This window comes from Phaethon aethereus, assembly GCF_964289735.1.
Source record: "Phaethon aethereus genome assembly, chromosome: 1".
Taxonomy (NCBI): Eukaryota; Metazoa; Chordata; class Aves; order Phaethontiformes; family Phaethontidae; genus Phaethon; species Phaethon aethereus.
Window position 1 is genome coordinate 136125287 of NC_138575.1, and position 19930 is coordinate 136145216.

General features: G+C 39.3%; 1 protein-coding gene across 1 annotated transcript in view; it reads right to left on the bottom strand.

Annotated features, from left to right (window-relative positions):
• BMX (BMX non-receptor tyrosine kinase) overlaps positions 1 to 17030 on the bottom strand; it is a gene marked incomplete at both ends in the record, with an annotated part of 29077 nt that extends 12047 nt beyond the window's left edge. Inside the window, 8 exons of the mRNA XM_082014329.1 lie at positions 431 to 490; positions 1480 to 1542; positions 3687 to 3865; positions 9644 to 9705; positions 11655 to 11774; positions 13435 to 13516; positions 15782 to 15886; positions 16893 to 17030. Coding sequence (XP_081870455.1) covers positions 431 to 490; positions 1480 to 1542; positions 3687 to 3865; positions 9644 to 9705; positions 11655 to 11774; positions 13435 to 13516; positions 15782 to 15886; positions 16893 to 17030 — 809 coding nt within the window. The remainder of the gene's footprint in view (positions 1 to 430; positions 491 to 1479; positions 1543 to 3686; positions 3866 to 9643; positions 9706 to 11654; positions 11775 to 13434; positions 13517 to 15781; positions 15887 to 16892) is intronic.
• Between the last annotated feature and the right edge of the window lie 2900 nt (positions 17031 to 19930).

Here is a 19930-nt window from a genome sequence, read left to right on the forward strand (position 1 = left end):
AGGTGCATAGTTCTTCTCTCAATTTGAACCTTGTGGTTGTCGTAATATTTAAGTAAACTGAGAGTTCCCAAAGGGAGGAAACAAGCCTGAGATTCCAAATGGAGGAAACAAGCCAAACATGCTATGTCAGATCAGTTCAGGGAGCTGCAATGAAACCTTTTTAATAGCAGTTTACTTTTATGGAGCATCCCTTTAGTGTACAACACGGATTTGTCTAAATGACTTTTTTGTCTGAAAGGAAATACATTCATGCCTTTGAAAGTCTGTGGGCAGTGATGTTACTGATGACAATGTCTATAATTATTATGATTATTATGACAGCCATATGTAGGATACCGTTGCTCTAGATATAGTGGACATGTAAAGTGGAAAGACAATCTCTGCCCAAGGAATCTTTTGGTTCTCATGAAGACATATTCTATATACTTACTCATGCTTAGCCATACTCTGCTCTTCTGCCAATGTCTGTTCACTGACACTGGAATTTTCCCTGCAAAGACAAAACAACATGCTGAAACTGTGAAAAACTAGTTATAAAAAAGACCTTCCTTGGGTTAAAAGTCATACTACATATATTTTTTGAGTAGTTATGCCATGGTCTAAAGTGAATATTTCAAAAAGTTGAGACATATTTCATTGTACGGATTTTTTTATGACTTACTAAACACTTACACAGCCTTTCTCCTTCACTGTGCAATGTGTTTGAAAGCCAAATATTCTCTGTGCGTGCTGTAACAGGCAATGAAACTACATACCCTTTTAGTGACCTTATGAAGAGATTGCATCTACCTTTTCAAAATTTACATGGAAGATTTCCAAAACTGCACAACCCTAGACTTTCCATTCTTAGCATGATAGACAACAGGAGTTCATGTGGCAGAAAAAGAGGCCTCTAAAATAACCTCCTGTGCAGAAATAATAACGATTCTTACTTATGCTGCCTTTTGCAGAATACTATAAGAGTAGGGTTTTTTTAAGGAAACTTCTGAATCTTGTCCAATGTAGTTTACTATGAGACAATCTGTTATGCTTCTGTGAGATTTTCAGTCAAATACTTAGGCATACATTTAATGCTTACAATGTTGTGTCATCTTAATAAAAAGGGAAAGATGGATCTGATGTATCACTTCCACAGACCTGGACTCCCTTTATCCTGCACTGGACTACTCACATACATACAAAGGCATGAGGCTGATTTAATGGTGACACAAGAGTACAAAGATTGAAATCCCAGCATCACTAAATTCAGTGGCAAAACCCTATTGCGTTAAATGATACCAGGACTTTAAACTGATGTTTTTTTGCATTAATGTATGAGTCAAGAAGAAAAATTGTATCTGATTCTATACCTTTCAGGAAACTTTATGCTTAGGACTCAGAAAGTTATTTAAAAAGAAAAATATTCCAGAAATATTGCCTAATCTTTACTAGAGTGGTAAGGAAAACATTTAAGCAGTGGATGGCTGCATATTGATTCACCTTGGCTCATCATCATTCAGAGATAACTTTTGCAAGTAAGTGCTCGGTACAAAACCTTCATTCCTGCAAAATAAACAGTTCACAGTTTAGATATCGTACATGACCGCATCTTATATTTGGTCACTTAAAATAGGAAAAGAGATTAATCAGATAGTCACTTTTTAGAATGCCACTAACATAAATGCTCATGGTTAAAACCTTTCTGCTTTTACTTACCATGTAGAAAAATACAGAAGTAATTTGTTTTAGAAAATTACATTTCAATGAAGTACTCTTTTCACTAGTCATTGAAATGGCTTCTTCCTCTGTGATTAGTTTCATCATATGGAAGATTGGAGCAGCTGTTCAACAATATCATTACATGCCATCTCAGTTGCTGTGATGAAGGACACCAATGACTAATGGGTGCCAGCAGAGTATCCAAGGTCGAACACAGAAAGTCAATGGGCAGGCTCAGCACTCCTCCCGACACAATGCCAGATGCAACTGGGAAGCTAAGCTAAGTGAATATGGACAGCTGAGGTACCACTTGAAGCAGCTGGCAGCATGGCATGATGGACCTAAGTTATGGGGGCTAACAGGCATCTGTCGTTCTAAGGGGGTGGCTGTATGCTGTGCCCATCATAAAAATAAACAGAGGGAATAAATTGTGTGTTTGAATATGGATGGACACAAAAAGGAAGGATTTCTTCAGCACAGTTCTCAGTAGAGCGAGAAGAAAACTTAGAGTGCATGAAAACAGGTGAAACAGGAAACTCCTCATGTTTGTTCCTACTACGTTCAAGAAAACAAGATCTTCAATTTTTTTCAAGAAAAATTTAAAGGTTTTGTTATGATGTATATGTGACTTGTCCTTACAGAATCTCTACTGCAAAAGTCTGAGTTTCTCAAGCCAAAGAAAGAACTGTAAATGTCCCTCTGTCTTGATCTCTCTCTACTCCTTCATTCATCTCTGAGCCCTCTACTTAGGCTCTGTAAGCAGAGCTGCCTGTATCATATGCTTTTACAAAGCCATAAACAGTCCAGCGAAGGCATTTAGGAACATACCTCAGCTTATAATTTATTACTGTCTTTGAATTGCCAGGGTTGTGTGCTGCTTTCTTCATCCAGAACCGTATGACAATCCTATGAGTTATAAAGTCCAGACGCTTTACCTTAGTTAAGTTTTTTTTATTTGCTGGTTTCCTTGCAGTTGTAAACTTAATCAGTGAATTATGAGTGGATCAAGTAAATTCACAGAATCACAGAATCACAGAATCACAGAATCACTAGGTTGGAAAGGACCTTTAAGATCATCAAGTCCAACCATTAATCCAGAACCACCATGTCCCCTAAACCATGTCCTGAAGCGCCACATAATTTATAATTATTATAATAATTCATTCTGTTCCAACCCAGTTTGGGCATCCCCTAGCTCAAAAATTCTTCCCTTCCACATTTCTATCAAGTACATAAAATCAAACTCAGCTAGTATCCATCATAAGACAGACAAGGAATCTTATGTCTTCTAGGCAGCTCCTGTTTGTTGCACTGCCTTTGTCTCCAGTGTATTCCTAAAGCTGTTTCTCATTTAATACCTTGGGAAGAGATGCTCTTTTCTGCCCCAGCAGGATATTAATGAAAAATCTTTTAAGTTGCTGAAGGGGATTCTTCCACCTGTGAATCTCAAAGAGAACAATTAAACTCTTCTGTCCTTTGCAGGTTGAGGTGCCCTGTCTCTGTGGAAAAGTATTGCTAAAGCTGGGGTGAGACTGAAGTAAGAAGTGATTTGTGCTTCAGCAGCTCTCACTGGTCTCCCTGCTGCCACTGTTATAGCAATAGTAACAATGATTGTCTAAAAATGGTTTAGTGCAAACAAGAGTGGCAACATTTTGTGAGGAGAGATTTTATCTTTTTATTCACTTAAACTAAATAGTTGGAAAAAATGGACAGCTTCTGTATACACAAGCCCTTCTTCAGACACATACCAAAATTAAGGCCGCTGGGCACTATCTTAGTATACTAGGCAGTGACTGTTGTAAATCTTACCCAGCCTGTCAGCCAAGGATGACAATGAAAATGGAGTTGTACAGAAGACAATGTTTAAAAGCTACTAAGGTAATCCTAACATAGATCCTGAAAGGTACCAAGGCTGCCTGCAATGTTGTGTATGAAGATGAAGTATGTGGAAGGTCATGGAACAAAAGTATTCTGCAGCGCATACTTACCCTTCCAAATCCCTTACTTTCCACCAGTCAGAATCTTCCTCTTGCAATACATAGTATTTATTGCTTCTGACAAGTCGGATAGCTGAATTTCTTTCGGGTTCATAGTTGCATTGGGCCACAGCCATTTTCAGGACTGACTTGTCTGGGGATAGTACCTGAAGCAGGCTTCTACGCTTCCACTTATGAAGACAGAGGAAATAAAATTATAAGGAGATGCAGCACAGGGTACAGTAAGAAATAACATGTGACAAGTACATATCACTTATATCTTCAACATGTATAATGTCATTAGGGAAATTAGTCGAAGCTAAGAAGATGGGCATGGGCAAGCAGCTTTTTCTTCATCCATTTAGAAGCACAGCCCATAAACTCTTGTCCACATTTGTGAGACAGGTGAGAACAGAACTAAGTTCCATGATAATGATGCCAGAAACAATTAATCCTGAGTGGAGGCTGACACTGCTGTAATAGGAAGCTCTCATTACCAGGATTGTATGACAGACCTGACACCTATCAAAACCTGCCACCTATCTGAAGCAGATACTACTTAATGAACAGTTGCAATTCATGTACTTTGGACACCACATGATCAAATTGTGCTTTACTATAACTGTGTTGATGTCCTGTTGTATCAAAAGACTCCATCACAGTACTATAAAATAACTTTGTTTTTTTGAATGACACTTGATCAATAAGTAACATTACTTACCATAAAGCACAACAAGCATTAGTCAATTGTTACTACTAATCACTGAAAGCATAAAGCTACATTCATTCTAAATAATTCCCTTATCATGTTTTATTGATGTTTCTCTGCTAAGCGTATTGGATATAAGGAATCCATTCCTTGATGCCTAACTTCCCCTATGCAGGGTTAAATTAGCGTAGGTATGTAACTATGGGATTCATTTTACCTAGTTTTGACCCATGTCTTCATGTGAAATATGTCATCCTACAGAAGTGTCTACCTCTCATCACTGATTGTTGAGGAATTCGACACAAATGACTTGGATGAGAAGCCTGACATTAAAGTTAGGTGACATCAATCTAACTATAGGCAAAAGGACATCTAAAATTAAGGCACTGAAATGCATTTAGAAATCAGGGAAATGTCATAACTGAGAAAATCCAGACATCACAATTCTTTAAAAGCAGAGCAAACTGACAGCAAAGGATGAGGGAAAATAAGAAAGACTTAGGAGAAGAGGCTCCAAATGTCAGCTATTTATAATTTAAAACCGCTGTAATGCAATGCCAGGGAAAAATGCCAAGCGTCCTGAAGCAGGCTATGATTCCTTTAAGTCAAGTCCAAGTGACCATGGAGTTGTATGTTAGCTTGTTTCCTCTATATTGACATTTTCTTAATTAATTCAAACAAGGAGAAACCAAAAAGCCAAATAAATGCCTGATTGAGTCCACTGAACCAGAAGACACACATGATCTCTTCCTGCAAACACACAAAATCTCAATCTGATCTCACTAAGCTCCAGTGGAGATGCTCATTCTTTAAAGCCGTATCACTCACAGCAGTCCTCTTCATTTGACTGGAAATAGGTCTGTTATTCACCAAGTACTACTACTTGAACCCAGTAGGGGTGGTTCCTGTTGGTCATATATGACTTTGTTGGAAAGGAATTTATAGCTTGAGGGCCTGTGTTAGGCAGGATTCAAGTCTTAGACTGCTCATTTACTTTGTGGAATAATGACAAAACTAAAGTTGCCTGCAGTTGTCAGAAAGATGAGGAGAATTATAATACAGAGATTAAACTGTTTTCTCTTTAAAGCATCTAGTGATGTTAGAGCAAGCTGATGTTCAGTAAACGTGTGTATGCGCTGATGTGCACCTCTGACATTTGGCCTTGGTAGTTTTTGGAGATTAAATTGTTCTTTCTTAATTTCCTGTGTTTTGCTTGTGGGACAATCAGAGTGTCATCCTCTGATGGAGCTTTCATCTTTTTGTGTGAACAGAAGAAATTGCAAAGCATTGGCCAAAGTAAATGGTATAAAGATCCTGCCAGGGAAAGGAACCAGCCAAAGATGAGCACATCAGATTTACATCCCTTTGGGTTTCACTGCCAGATGTGTATTTGTCTGTTGCAATATTCTGGATGGACTTCACCTGTAACCTGGTACAGATTAATGTTTTGATTTGTGTCCATATATACAGCTTTCCATTTCCAGCACTGGCTGAAAGCTCCAGAGCATTTCCTAATAGTAACTGAGTGGATCTTATTATTTCCTTTATCTTGGCAGTGACATTATTGTGGTTTTTATATTGATGACTGTGCTACTGTCATCTAGAGAGACCCATAGGTGACAGTCTGAGATTCACCTGCGATGTGCATATGGGGAACAGTTATTATCTGCAGAACTGCACCCCTACCATACAGCTGGAAGCATGTGCTGGATCACTTCAGCTTCCATAAAACTTGTCCAATACATAAGCATGAGAAGATATGTGTGTGCACTCAGTGGACTTCTGTCTGATCTAGTGCAGTATTGGTCTGACCTACATGAACCATTTGCCATCGCAAAGACAGTGGATGCCAGGCACCAGGAGAGGTGAAAGTTTCTCAGGCAGGAAGCTCCTGCTCCCTGCTGTTATCAAAGCACAGGGGAAGTGCCCACTGGTTCCCATGAAAGGACCTTTGTGCTCACTATTCTTTGTAATGGCATCACTCCTTAGGAATCAGCTCCTCTGTGGGAGGCTAGACATATGATGCTGAACCGATGAAAGGGACAGACGCATCAAAGCTGCAGGATGTAAGCACGCAAAAGTAATGCCTCATGCAAAATGCAATGCCTCTGCTTGGTTTTGCCAACATGCAAAAGTAATGCCTCTGGTCAGCTGGGAAGAAAGCAAGGGAGCAAGCCTTGCAGAGGCTGGAGAGGTGAGGGACATGAACTGAGACATGTGAAAGGAAGTCTGGGGGTATGGTGGTACCTCTGATGATCAAACTGAGTCAATGAAAGGGCAGAGTAAAAATGTGCTGAGAGCTTATAGAAGTAGGTCTGTGACTAAATATAGACTGTTCCTCACCATGAGAAGTCAGTATTAGCCTTCTTAACCTGATTATATCACATGGCTTGGGAAAATGAAGTCAAGTTGTTCTAACCAGATGTGGTAGTTATTATATCTGCATTTACTGAACCTGTTTTAGAAGTACCCATCTGAAAACTGTCATGTCCCTGCGTTTTAAATTTCCCTTTCAAAATATCTTCTCTGAACTCAAGCAGATAATAATAATAAATCATAAAGACCTAGCAGAAGCCAGCATGTTCAGCAGCAGATTTGCATGACTGATGATCTCTCCAGATAGACAAAGCACCTCCTGTTGGAAGCCAGGCAAAACAGACCACGGTATTCAAAACAAGTTATGCTGCTGCGTGTTCACAATGCTATTACATTTAAATCTCATTACCAGAAAAATTATCAAAAGGTTCTTTGTCCATTGCTTCTTTCCAAGGTTTTATTATTATTTTTCTTAAAGCTCCATTTTACAGCTCTTGTGATTTTATCTTCTGTCTCTTGATAATTTATGTGTTTCTTAAAGCCCTGGATGTTCATGTCAACTGTATACACAAAAAATCCAGCTTTTTTTCTTTTTTTCTTTAAGTTACTTTCTGTTTAACAGAGAGAGGCTAGGACATGTATTCTGTATTCTAAAGATAAAGAGCAGAGGACAAATGAAAATAAAACAGTAAATACAAATTTAAAAATCCCATGATTTGGAACCCAACCTGGATTAATTTGGAGGAGGCTGGGGCAATGATCTGTGAATACACAGACAGACCATACTGTTAGTCCTTTTTTAAATAAATAAAAACATCATAACCTAAGCCACTTCGTTCTTTTCTATTCTCTTGTCATTGTTACCTCCTTCCCACCTACAAACCTTAATAATTGGGCTGGGCAGTAAAATTAAGGTCAAAGATACCACTATTGCCCTTGTATTTGGAGGAGATAGATGAGGAAATAAGCATAGAAGCAGATCTTCCAGTCTTGCTTTTATTCTTAACCCTGCCAACTATTGCTCTTCTTCATCTAGCAATTGCTAGAGGACTAAAGAGGAACTGAGCACGTGCAAGTGCTATTTGGCATCCTGGTGTCCTGTTTTTCAATTTGGGTGTGCGAAAGCCTGACTTCCTCAGACAGATGGCAAGGCTCAGTGGGTGATGGTGGGACACCACACTCCTGGGTTTGTCCGATATAAAGTCAATATATAGGCAAGAGCACATAAAGAGCTCAGATGCACTTTCCAATTCATTAACTTAGAGGCTCTCTCTGTGAAGTTGGGCTAAACAGACATTCCTAACCAGCCATCTGTATTCCTGACCCAACCCCAGAGCAGCACGGCCTGGGACTTGCCTGAGATAAATGCAGTTCATTTCTCACCCACGCAAAGCAGGTATGTTTGTTCACATCTTCAGTTACACTGTTTTCTCCAAGTACTGTGAGCACGATTTTCACTGGGGAGGGTGGAGGGGAGGAGTTTTTGGCATCTTTAGGAATGGGGACCTGCTACACACTAGAGAGCTAATTTTGGTGGCATTCCCTGATCTCACTGGGAAATCAGTCTATAAAGTAAAAGACATGCCTACAACGGCTGTAACCAGTACTGCCACCAGCACGTTAAACTGAACTGAACATGGATGAGATTCTCCCAGTTTGCCATTTACAGCAATTTACATGGAAGAGGGAGATGAGTCCTTCCCTCTGACATGCTGATGGACACAAAGATGCTGAATATGCACTGCAGATTAGAGGTCTACACCAGCTTCCAGTGAGTGGCTGTTTGCAATTCTCCATCCCATCCCACAGCCCTCACAGAATCACAGAATGGTAGGGGTTGGAAGGGACGTCTGAAGATCATCTGGTCCAACCCCCCTCCCAAGGCAGGATCACCTGGGGCAGGTTGCACAGGAACGCATCCAGTCGGGTTTTGAAGGTCTCCAGAGAAGGAGACTCCACAACCTCTCTGGGCAGCCTGTTCCAGGGCTCCATCACCCTCACAGGAAGGAATTTTTTCCTCATGTTGAGGTGGAACTTCCTGTGCTGCAGTTTATACCCATTGCCCCTTGCCCTATTGCTGGGCACTACTGAAAAGAGACTGGCTCCATCCTCCTGACAGCCACCCTTCAGATATTTATAGACATTGATAAGGTCTTCTTTCAGTCTTCTCTTCTCCAGACTAAACAGCCCCAGGTCTCTCAGCCTTTCCTCATATGAAAGCTGTTTTTGGATGACTCTCTCCAAAAGTTTCCTGTCTCTCTTGAACTGGGGAGCCCAGAATTGGACACAATACTCCAGATAAGGCCTCACCAGCGCAGAGTCGAGGGGGAGGATAACCTCTCTCGACCTGCTGGTCACACTCTTCTTAATGCACCCCAGGATACCATTGGCCCTCTTGGCCATCAGGGCACATTGCTGTCCCATGGATAACTTATTGCCTACCAGGACTCCAAGGTCCTTCTCCATGGAGCTGCTTTCCAGCAAGTCAACCCCTAACCTGTACTGGTGCATGGGGTTGTTTCTCCCCAGGTGCAGAACTCTACGCTTGTCCTTGTTGAATTTCATGAGGTTCCCCTCCGCCCAACTCACCAGTCTGTCCAGATTCCGTTGAGTTGCAGCACAGCCTCCTGGTGTATCAGCCACTCCTCCCAGTTTTGTATCATCAGCAAACTTGCTGAGGGTACATTCCAACCCTTCATCTAGGTCATTGATGAAGATGTTGAACAAAACTGGACCCAGTACTGATCCCTGGGGAGCACCACTAGCTACAGGCCTCCCACTGGACTCTGCGCCACTAACGACAACCCTTTGAGCTCTGTTGGTTAGCCAGTTCTTGATCCATCTCACAGTCCACTCATCCAACCCATACTTCCTGAGCTTCCCTCCCTACCATCTGGATGCTGTCTCTTTCCTTGTAGCCAGATACTCAAAAGTTTTCACCTACCAGCATTTGAGGGATTGGAGGCAGTGGTTTCACAGGTCCAGTTGTGCAACACAGAGTCACATCTAGAAGAGAGGGAGAAATAAAGAAAAAAACCATGAATTTAAGTAAGGCTTTATCTCCTGAGGCTTTCTCACTTGAAGATCCATACAGTGGCAGCAACAGCATTGTGACAGCTGACATTTCACCCCCCCTGAGGTATTGACCTGTTTTAACTCTGTATTTTCTAACCTTCTCTTAATTCAAACACCATCTCAATATCTTTAAAAAACCCATCAACCATTGTTTTCATCTATGCCAAAATACAAATTCAGGGAAATTTGTGGTCGTACTTAGCTCTGTGGTTTTCCCAGTCCTGCAAGCTTATTTGATTGCATACATGTATGCTTTTTTTTATTCTTTCTTTTTTTTAATTGTTTCATTGGCACATTTAGTCTATGAAGCAGTAATTAAGAAATACTGCTGTCAATTACCCAGTGGTACAAGTCTGAGGCTGTCTGGAGTCATCCTTACACAGACAGTCACCCTGTGCTCTGCACATCTCTTTTAGCAACCTCACAAACTTATTTAGGAGCAAATTTAGAGTAGATAAAGCACATTATCCTGCATGCATTATTACCTCAAACATAAATGAATCATTCAATACACTAAAATTCTCTTTTTAATTCTTCTCTTGGTTAAGCCATCCATGACTGGTAATGAAGTATTTCCTTGTCTTTGCCACTGACCGGGGGTTTCATGGCCTCATTTGTTTTTGTAACAAATGATTTTGAGGCTAGATGATGCTATTCAAATTACTGTTACAAATCAGCTGACAACTCTTTACATTATTTAGTGTTCCATAATGATGAAACCTGTAGTAATAGTAGATAAGCCTACATCATAGAATCGTAGAATCTTTGGGTTGGAAGGGACCTTTAAAGGCCATGTAGTCCAACCACCCTGCAATGAGCAGGGACATCTTCAACTAGATCAGGTTGCTCAGAGGCCTGTCCAACGTGACCTGGAATGTTGCGGGGATGGGGCATCTACCACCTCTCTGAGTCATTAATTTCAATTTTCAAAAGCAAATGCTATACTGTTACGGGCAGTCTCACAGATCTAAATCAGGTTCCTAACTACTCACACCTACATTGTTGGATTTAACTTTTAATTTTGGGTTCATACTTTTTTGATTGTGACTGTAAATGCTTAAGATCAAGGTTCAATCATGATTGAAATCAATAGATCTACCAGTGCTCTACAATCCCAAATAATCAAGCTTTAAAAAGCTGAAGCCCAAATACTCATAAACTGCTGTTCCCTTTCCCAAACATGGCCTTTCACTGTTAAGCATGTACACAGAAATGTGGGAATTCCTTTCTGAAAATGTGAAACCTAGAAGGGTATTGCTTTACAAATTTTCCTCTCTCAGCCTTTACAGAAAAAAACTAAACCCCCTAAATAACTGTGACTAAGTTCTACAAAAAATACGTTAGAAAATCATGTTAAAATAAAAAACCCCAAACTGCTACAAGTTAAATCACACTGTTTAGAAAAAAAATCCTATATAAATATAATTATATATTAATATCATAGTTTTATTTCTATTTAGTTATGAAACAGTATTGCTTTACACTCATTCACACTATTTTGCTGAACTTCTATTGTTCCTACCCATTCAGCTCATGGGACTTCATCACTAGAAGGGTCTTACAGCATAATGCTACAATTTAGCTAGAGATCTTAAGAATAAGGAGAAAAACAATTACACCTGTTTTATTTTGTAGGGAAAAATGTCACTAACTTTTTGATCAAACGCAGCAGATTAGATACAATTTAGTGTATTATTTCCTGCAGTTATACTATAAGCTACAATGTATAGCAGCTATAATGTTAAAAGGAGCTTAGCACATACATGAAAAGGTGTAAGTAGACTAGCTTTTATATTAATTACGCTGCCTTAAATGTCCATGTGATTTGGCAATACTGTGAAAAGCATCAATGAGAGTAATCAAATAAAAAAACACGTTACATTTCTCCCAAATCGTACATCCAGGAGCTGCTTTACAGGTCTGGTTGCAACAGAGAAACTTCCCGTTGATGAAGAATCCTTTATGGTACTTGTTTAGTAAATCAGGATTGTCTTTAATTTCTGGAGAGCACAAGAAAAACAAAGAGAACATGGCATGTTGCAAAATTGGAATGTTCCTTATGATCGATAGAGTCTGCTGCACTAAACCATGGGAGCTCCTAGCTCTAGGAATGCACCCTGGTCACATTTTTATCTCTATACCATATTCCTCTATGCAAACCCAAGTCTGAAATCCCCAGCTACCTGTTTCTTTGAGAAAGAAACCTGGGTGTCAAGAAGGAAATACGGTACAATCCAAAGAAACAACCGAAGCCAAAACAGGATCCAACAGCTATGATTCAAAATCATGGAATTTATAAAGATTTCACTATTAATAATAAAACTAATTAAAAGAAAACATTTTGATGTATCAAAATACACTGAATATTTTCTTAGAACTATCTACTGTAAGAAAATTATATTCACTGATACTCAGTATCAGAAAAGGTATATATATACACCCATATGGCTAATCTAAATTAACATTTATCTGTTAAAATACATTTCTTATTTAAGCACAGCAAAAGGGAACACTGTCACAGAAATATCTATTTTATGTTCAAAGCACTAGTTTACTCTAGAAAAATGGCCCCAGTAGTATCGCTGTGCTAGTAATACATTATTTCTGTATCTAAAAGAAATGTAGAAGGTATAGAGTAAGACTTTAAAAACTGATTGTTTCAGGTCTGGCTTTCTCAGTCCTGCTGCGGTGAGCCATGGTAAACCCAAAGATTCCTGAGCACCTGAGAGAGCAGCAAACGGATCAGGGCAACCCTTGGTGACAAGTGCTTTTTATACACTTTTTAAGAGTCTTGTAGGCAGTCAAATATTTATGCTATTATTTGTCTCATGAGCATTACAAGATATATCAGTTACACAACCTTATTCTTCACAAATTTTGTTTTAAAAGATCTTAGTGAAAATCTTGGTTTCTAGGAGGCTTAATGTAGTTAGCTTGCTGAATGCTTCCCATTCTGCTTCTGGTTCACATTCTCCATAACATCGGCAAATTAATTGACATAACTCTCACTTCTGTGTATGCAAGGGGAGTCACAAACGCGGAGGTGGCTCATACATGGGCTTACAAGTAAAACTGGGGAGGATATTTGCTCACAGCTCATTATAGATTGCCTATTTTTGTTCTTAATGGCCAGCATGCGTGAGGCCTGCCCTATTCAACGTGAGGATTTGCCTTCACTGAGTTATGCAGGGACACTGTTTTCTGCTTATAACTTACGCTTTGCATGACCGTGATTTTGCTTCATTGAAAACAATAGAAATTTCCTTGGGAAAAAAAAGAGGACAATACAAAGGAAAAAGCACTAGCAGTATTGGTTATTAATATGGCATTCATGCAGGTAAATGCCATACTAGCCACATCAGGAATGGTTGTGCTCTATTAACCTGCATGGGTAAAGGTGAACATATGATGAACATTAAAAAATGCCCTTGAAAATTATAAAAATTAGCTTTATTTTGGCTTATTTCTTACTAAAACTTTCAGCCTTTAAAATTTCTAATCCATTCTGGAACACACCATGCATTTCAACCAGTCAGTGCTGAAGTATGAATGAGACTAAAAGCAGATGACAAAGAATTGCACAAAGTGATGGGGCAGGAGCATTTTCCTATCTCTCCTCATGTTATTTGAATATTTTGGTACACAAAGGAATAGTGTTACCTTTATGCAAAGCTGTAAGCCACCGCTCCCGGCTCTCTTCATTAGCAGCATAGACGTAGAGAAGGCCGCCCTTGTACACGACCTGAAAGAGGTTGGGAAAGCCAGAATGGTGAGAGGGTACTGCCTGCAAACATGCTACTGTGCAGGAGGGGAAAAGAGAAGGGGATAGGAACCAAGAAAATAGGCTTTATGGACCCACATTGAACTTTCACAACTTAGTAGCATTTCTCAGAGGTCACTTACATTATTCTCATTTCATATAAATACTTCATATTTCATATAAATAAACATAAATGTAAATATAAATTTATAAATATATGCCACCTTAACCAAAGTGGTTTGTTCCTAAAGCACAGTTGCAGAAAGAAAGGACAGCATCAAATACTTCTGGATATGCCCATCTTCCATGTACAAAAGACCTTATAGCCCACATGTAAACTCTTCCTTTCCACTTCAGCTTTTCCAGATTCATCTTCCAGCTTTTGGCTTGTGTTACACAAGGCCAGACCAAATGCTCATTGAGGCCAGGAACTCATTCATCTCTGACAGTGTCCAGTAACAAATCCTGAGGCAGTGTATATGCTCAGGGCAGTTGTACAGCGATCAGGGAACCCTGATCCAAAGGTGGTGCATTTATACTTAATACCCTTTGAGAGGGTTCTTTTTTCTGTGAATTTATTCAATTGCATTTTTAAGCAAATAACTAGTATCTACAACATCCTGCAGTAAGTAGACCTACAGCTTAGCTACACAATATGAAGAGTCAGCTGCTTTTGCTTGTTTTCAGCCTATCTCCTGCTAGCTTCGTTTGATGCCTACCTAATAATTACTAACATCTGCTTTGTTTTGGATCATGCTTAGTCCGGGGCTGACCCTGTGTGTGTCTGTGTTAGGTCAGGGTTTCATCTCCCTTGTGTGTGTTGCTTTTCAGTCATCTGCACTGAATTTCAAATGCCACTTTATTGCTTTTGCTCGATAGACTGAAGAGCCCTCAACATTAAGTGTGTACTCCCACTGGTAAATACACACAACTGATCAATTTGCTTCCTGTCTCTTTATTTATTTAAATGATGGAGCCCTGTGAGCTTTTCTCTTTAACATGTTATCCATACAATCTACTAGTCATTCTCAAGTCTCTCCTTTGACCTCTCTTCTGTTTACAACATCTTTCTTCAATTACAGTCACCAGAACTAGACACAATATTCTCATGGTGATCACAGTAGTGTCAAAACTTATTGAGTACTTTTACTCAACATATGCCTGCTTCCATGTCCAAAGACACCATTAGCTTTTTTAGCCACAGCATCACACTGGGAGAGTACGTTCAGCTATTATGATCCTAAAATCCTCTTTAGAGATACTGTTTACCAGAACAGAGTCCTCCAACCTGTAACTGTATGATATACTCTTTTCCCCACTTAACTGACTTATGCACTCCTGATATAAATACACTAATTTAACACAACTGTGGCATTCAGTGCCACAAAACTGGGGGAGGAAGAAGGGAAAGGAAGACATGAATGGTACCTGGGATCAACCAGGCAGTGAAATATTAAGTATCTCTCATGAGATTGCCCTTGAGCATGGCAGTTATTGTAGAGTCATGAATTAATGCGCTATTCAGCAACCCTGTTATTCACTCTAGCAGCCTGCTGCTTGTGGTTGCACTGTTTGACACAGGCACTCCAGAAAGGCATCGGTGTCCACTTCTCACATCTGCATGTCCCACTGCCCATAGAACTGAGACTGATGGAGGCTCTAAGATGAACCTGAGCTGGGCAACTGAAACAGATGAAAGGCAGCAGATTTGAAGTTACGGTTTTCTCATCACATTTAATTCTTGAACATGTGTAGTGCTTATTGCAGCTGTATCTTCTGACACATGCACAAAAGAAAGACTTGGATTTCCAGACTGTGGGACATTTGAATGACAATCAAGCAGTCAGGGATCAAATCCTACACTTGGTATTGAGGAGAAAAAAAAAAAAGTGGAAAGAGAAAGTGAGAATTAAAATAAGAATTTCTATGTGCTTAATTCTGCCTTAAAATAAATGATAATCACATAGTGTATAGATCTCTATATTCCAGACTGTACTGAAGCAAGTATTTGACAGACCTTTGAACATAAAGGAAACAAGACTTGATCTAAATTCTATCACAGTCAATTAAAAACATTTTAGCAAAGTCACAGCTTTAGTAATGGGCACTGATTTTCTATTTGCTGTAAATATCAATAGCACTCAGCAATATCAGGTATCACCACTCAGGACTGGAATGATCAATGTATCCTTAGGATGACTGGAAAATTTCACACGAAATGTAAATGAAAGGGATTTCATGGCTAACCTGAAAAGGATATTGTCTCTCAGGAGGTGTTGATTCCTCAGGATTCACTGTCTCAACACATCGGATTTTCTCAATCTCAATTGACCCCCTTTTGCTTCCTTTTTTCTAAGGATGAAAAAACACAACAGACTCTAAACTAATGTTAACACAATATAAAGCATTTTAGTTTGACTGTTTTGTGCAATTTCATGTCTCAAGTTGGATAAGTCATAGATTCAAGTTTGTTAAACTTTAAATGAAAGGTAGTAAAAAACCTCCTTGGTGCCTGACCTGCATCTAATATTTTAATCAAATTCCTTTCTAAGTCAGTTACAAGAACCACAGGACACAGCCCTGCATCTGAGAAAGCATCTGCTGCAACTGCAGGACTACAAGGCAGAAGGGGGGACTAGGGGGAAAAGAAGAAGGAGGAATTAAGAGGAAACACCTTAAATGCAAACTAGAAGCCTAGCTGTGGTTTTCATAATTATGTTAAGGTAATGGAGTTTATTCTCACTGAGCTTCCCTGCAGTTTTTTAATGGGATGTAACTCACAGGAAGAGTCCAAATGTATGAAAAAGAGCAAAAACTTTAAAATACGTTGCCTGGGACATATATTTGCATTCCCAGTGGGAGATCATCTGAGTGAAAAGCAACCCTTTTGTGATATACAGTCACTCCTTAGGAAACAAGGATAGTTTAACCATCTGCTTTGTGCAGCTGAGGGATGAGATGATGAACTAATTAAGCCTCATACGAGTAACTTCTGAAGCCAGTTATTTACATCAGTTCAGAGGGAAGCCTGAACAAGGAGACAATCCCTATTCAAGACAACGTGTAAACATATGACAGTGTTAATTACTTGCTTAAGTTCTCTTTGGAAGGACAGAAACAGATGCTCAATGGTAAGCACAACTGAAAGAGTTGTTCTGAATAGAGACACTCTTAAGCCTGCGGCTGTGTGTTTTCTTGAGCTGAAACTAGGATTTGATACCCTATAATTCTACCCAAAACAAAGTACACCTGTTGTTCTAACACATAATGCCTAATGAAGTTTCACAGAAGAAAACCAGAGGAATAAGACGACACTGGAAAATCTTGGAACAGCTTACTTAAAAAAGTTATTTCTTACCCCTTTGTCATATTCATAATAAGAAAGGTTTGCTTTTGTCAGAACAAACAACCTTTTCTTGTAATTAACTGGTGATATTTTTTTCTTCTGTTGTGACTTCTTTAAAAGAAGTTCTTCTAGAATTGTTTTCTTCTCCATTATATTTCCCTAAAAGAACATCATACTTACTTTTATTATCACTATTAATAAACATAACACCAGCTATAAAAACCGTAATAATTAATATATTAAGTCATTGTCCTCTGCTTGTTTTATAAAATTTTATAGTAATATAAAGCATGTGTTTAATGCTGCTTAAACAAATGAGGTTGTTTAGCTTTTTCACTCCGTAAAAACATAGTATGCAAAATCATAGTATACAAAAAATTAAGCTACAGAATACTGTAGTTCTAAACAAGGCATCTCTGTTACTTTAGCGTCTGAGGATCTCTCCTTTTAAAGCCATGCAGCCTTTCTGGCAAAGAGCACAGTCTGCTTTATGCACAAATGGATTACATCTGCAGCATAACATGGTAGTCATTACAGCAGCAAACGACAACAAAAAAGAAAACCCTTCTATTTACAGAACAGAAAAACATACCTAGTGGTGACAAGTGTGTTCCCTAACTTGGAAATTCCCCATTTCTTTCTTTCAACTGAAACAAATGCACATTTATGGAACAGTGACATAGAAAAGATTGAAAATTAAAAATGTTCTTGCACCGCATATATATACATACCTACTTATATGTATGTATTTTTTCTTAGCCTTGATAATAATACAGTAGAAAATGCCAAGACGAATGAGATTCATCATATTTCTACAAATTTAGTAAGGTTTCAGGTTACCTTACCCAAATGTGAAGAAAGCAGGTCACGCCCTTTGCCCTGTACGTTCTGGAGCTCCAAAGGGAAGTGTTGTGCTAAGCTACTCGCTTTGTTGTGTCCCTGTTCACTACAGAGAGCCCAGCAGAGAGAGAAAATTTGCATGACACTCATCACACCCACTTGATCTATCCACTGAATCCCACCCGAACCCAGAAAGCAACAAATATCTAGTAAGAACAGTCTGAAGAAGGAAAGAGGGCCTTTACTAGCCATTAGCCCACCATGTGTGTCTGGCTACCCTCCCCGTGGACAGGATGCCTACTTACACCTTCCGTCAACTCCCTTTTGGGCAGACCAGTGTATGTTAGTGCCACTGGTGAGACAGCTTAAAGGCAATCTTGCCATGTCATGCGATGTCTGAAGGAGATATGAGCTTGGGGTAGGTAAAGCAAGAGTTGGTGCTGAAATCTTTCTATTGAGATGTCTGCTCTGATGTGGGGGAAAGGAGGAGTTTCCACCCCACTTTAGGAAATTTTTCAGGTATTACAGGGTAGGTACTTGCCCTGACTGACTGTAGGAGCAAGTAGCATGAAGTTAGGTATTAGTTCAACATAGCTTAGAGACTCTGTCTTTGCAATTAAAATAGTAGGTTTGATAGAAAATGTAAAAAACTCGTGATTCCCACAGCGGAGCGGTAAGAACCCCTGCTTTTTGTGACAGCATGTGGTTGTTTTCTTACTCTGGGAAACATCCAGTCTTTAGTTCCAACCCACTGAAGTTCATGGAGCTCACAGAGGTACAGGAGGTCAGAAAAAAGGATGGGTGAGGTGGATCTTCAGCTACTTTATTTTAAAGCATTATTTGCAGGTCCTTTTTCTGGGGTTGTCACTTGTGTGATCTTTACAAAATTTCTTAATTAACTGCTGTTGCTTGAATTAATATAAGCAATTACCTGAACTGCCAGGGCTGATAACATTGCTCATGTGAGTCTAGGTTTCTAATCCATGTCAGCTCTGACACTGTGACCACTGAGAGCCCAGATAATGTCAGCTGAAGCCACATGGAATGACAGCAGTCTACACTTAGTGTAGCTTAGAAAAAAGGCCAAGTACTTCCGCTGCTACTTGTAGAAACACTAACAAAACAGCCTCTGGACTAAGTTGTGTCATGAGGGCACACCAAGAAATGAGTAGAGACAAAAGGGTTTATCACAATACGTAATTTCATGTAAATATTAAGAATCTTATTTTCTATAAACTGTACTGTGCAACACCTATTTGTTAATAAACGGTATTAAAAATGTAGGAAGATACATTAAGTATATCAAATACAAAGTACAAAATAAATAATAAACTCCTACAAGATTTATTAAACCTATTTATTAAACAAAATGATAAATATTTGTAATAGTTAAAATTTTGTTTTCTTGATATGGAAAAAAACACATACGCTTCTTTCTAAAGTAATTAGCTGAAAACAATATTCTGTTAAATTTAGGAACTTGATGTCTCTGGATATGTCCTTGCACAGCAAATGATGTACTGGATCACCTTGTGATCTAATAGCATGCCTTCTGCCTTGTTGTCTGTAGACATGTGGCAGGCACATGATCTTGTTCTAAGGGTGCAACAGGAGGTTAAAAGTATAGGTTAAGAGAAACACTTACAAGACTCAAAAAAGCCTATAAAATTATTGCATCCCTTAGTTTCTCTGAAACAGAATACTGTGTATTGAGCCTTTGAGGGAGCAGCTGCTTACATCGCAGTATATGTAAGCCACTTCGTTACCGGAGTGCTCTGGCTAAAGTTTAAAAAAAAGTTTTCCAGATTTTGACTTCTCATTACAATTTGAGATAGAAAAAAAGTTCAAACTCTAAAAAAAATCTTGACAGCGAAACTACATCCTGTCCGGATGCCCTGCACAATGCTCTTCTTTTTCCGCTTGTGGAAAAGAAATTACAACAGCTGAAATTATGCCAAATGAAACGTTCACATTTGGTTTTTGTTTTTTGTTTTTTTTTTTTAAATGAGGTTACTGTTCCAGGAATAAAATGTGCTTGTGTTGCACTGCCTTTTCACTGCCCAGGCTGACCTGCCTCTGTGAGCTGACTCTTTCGTGCCGAGTCAGAACGCGCTTGCACCAACCACTCCGTCGTGCCAAAGGGATGGTGCTTCGGTGCAGAAGGTGCCGAGAGTGGCCTGTGCTGTGTACAAATTTCTGACTGCCTAGAG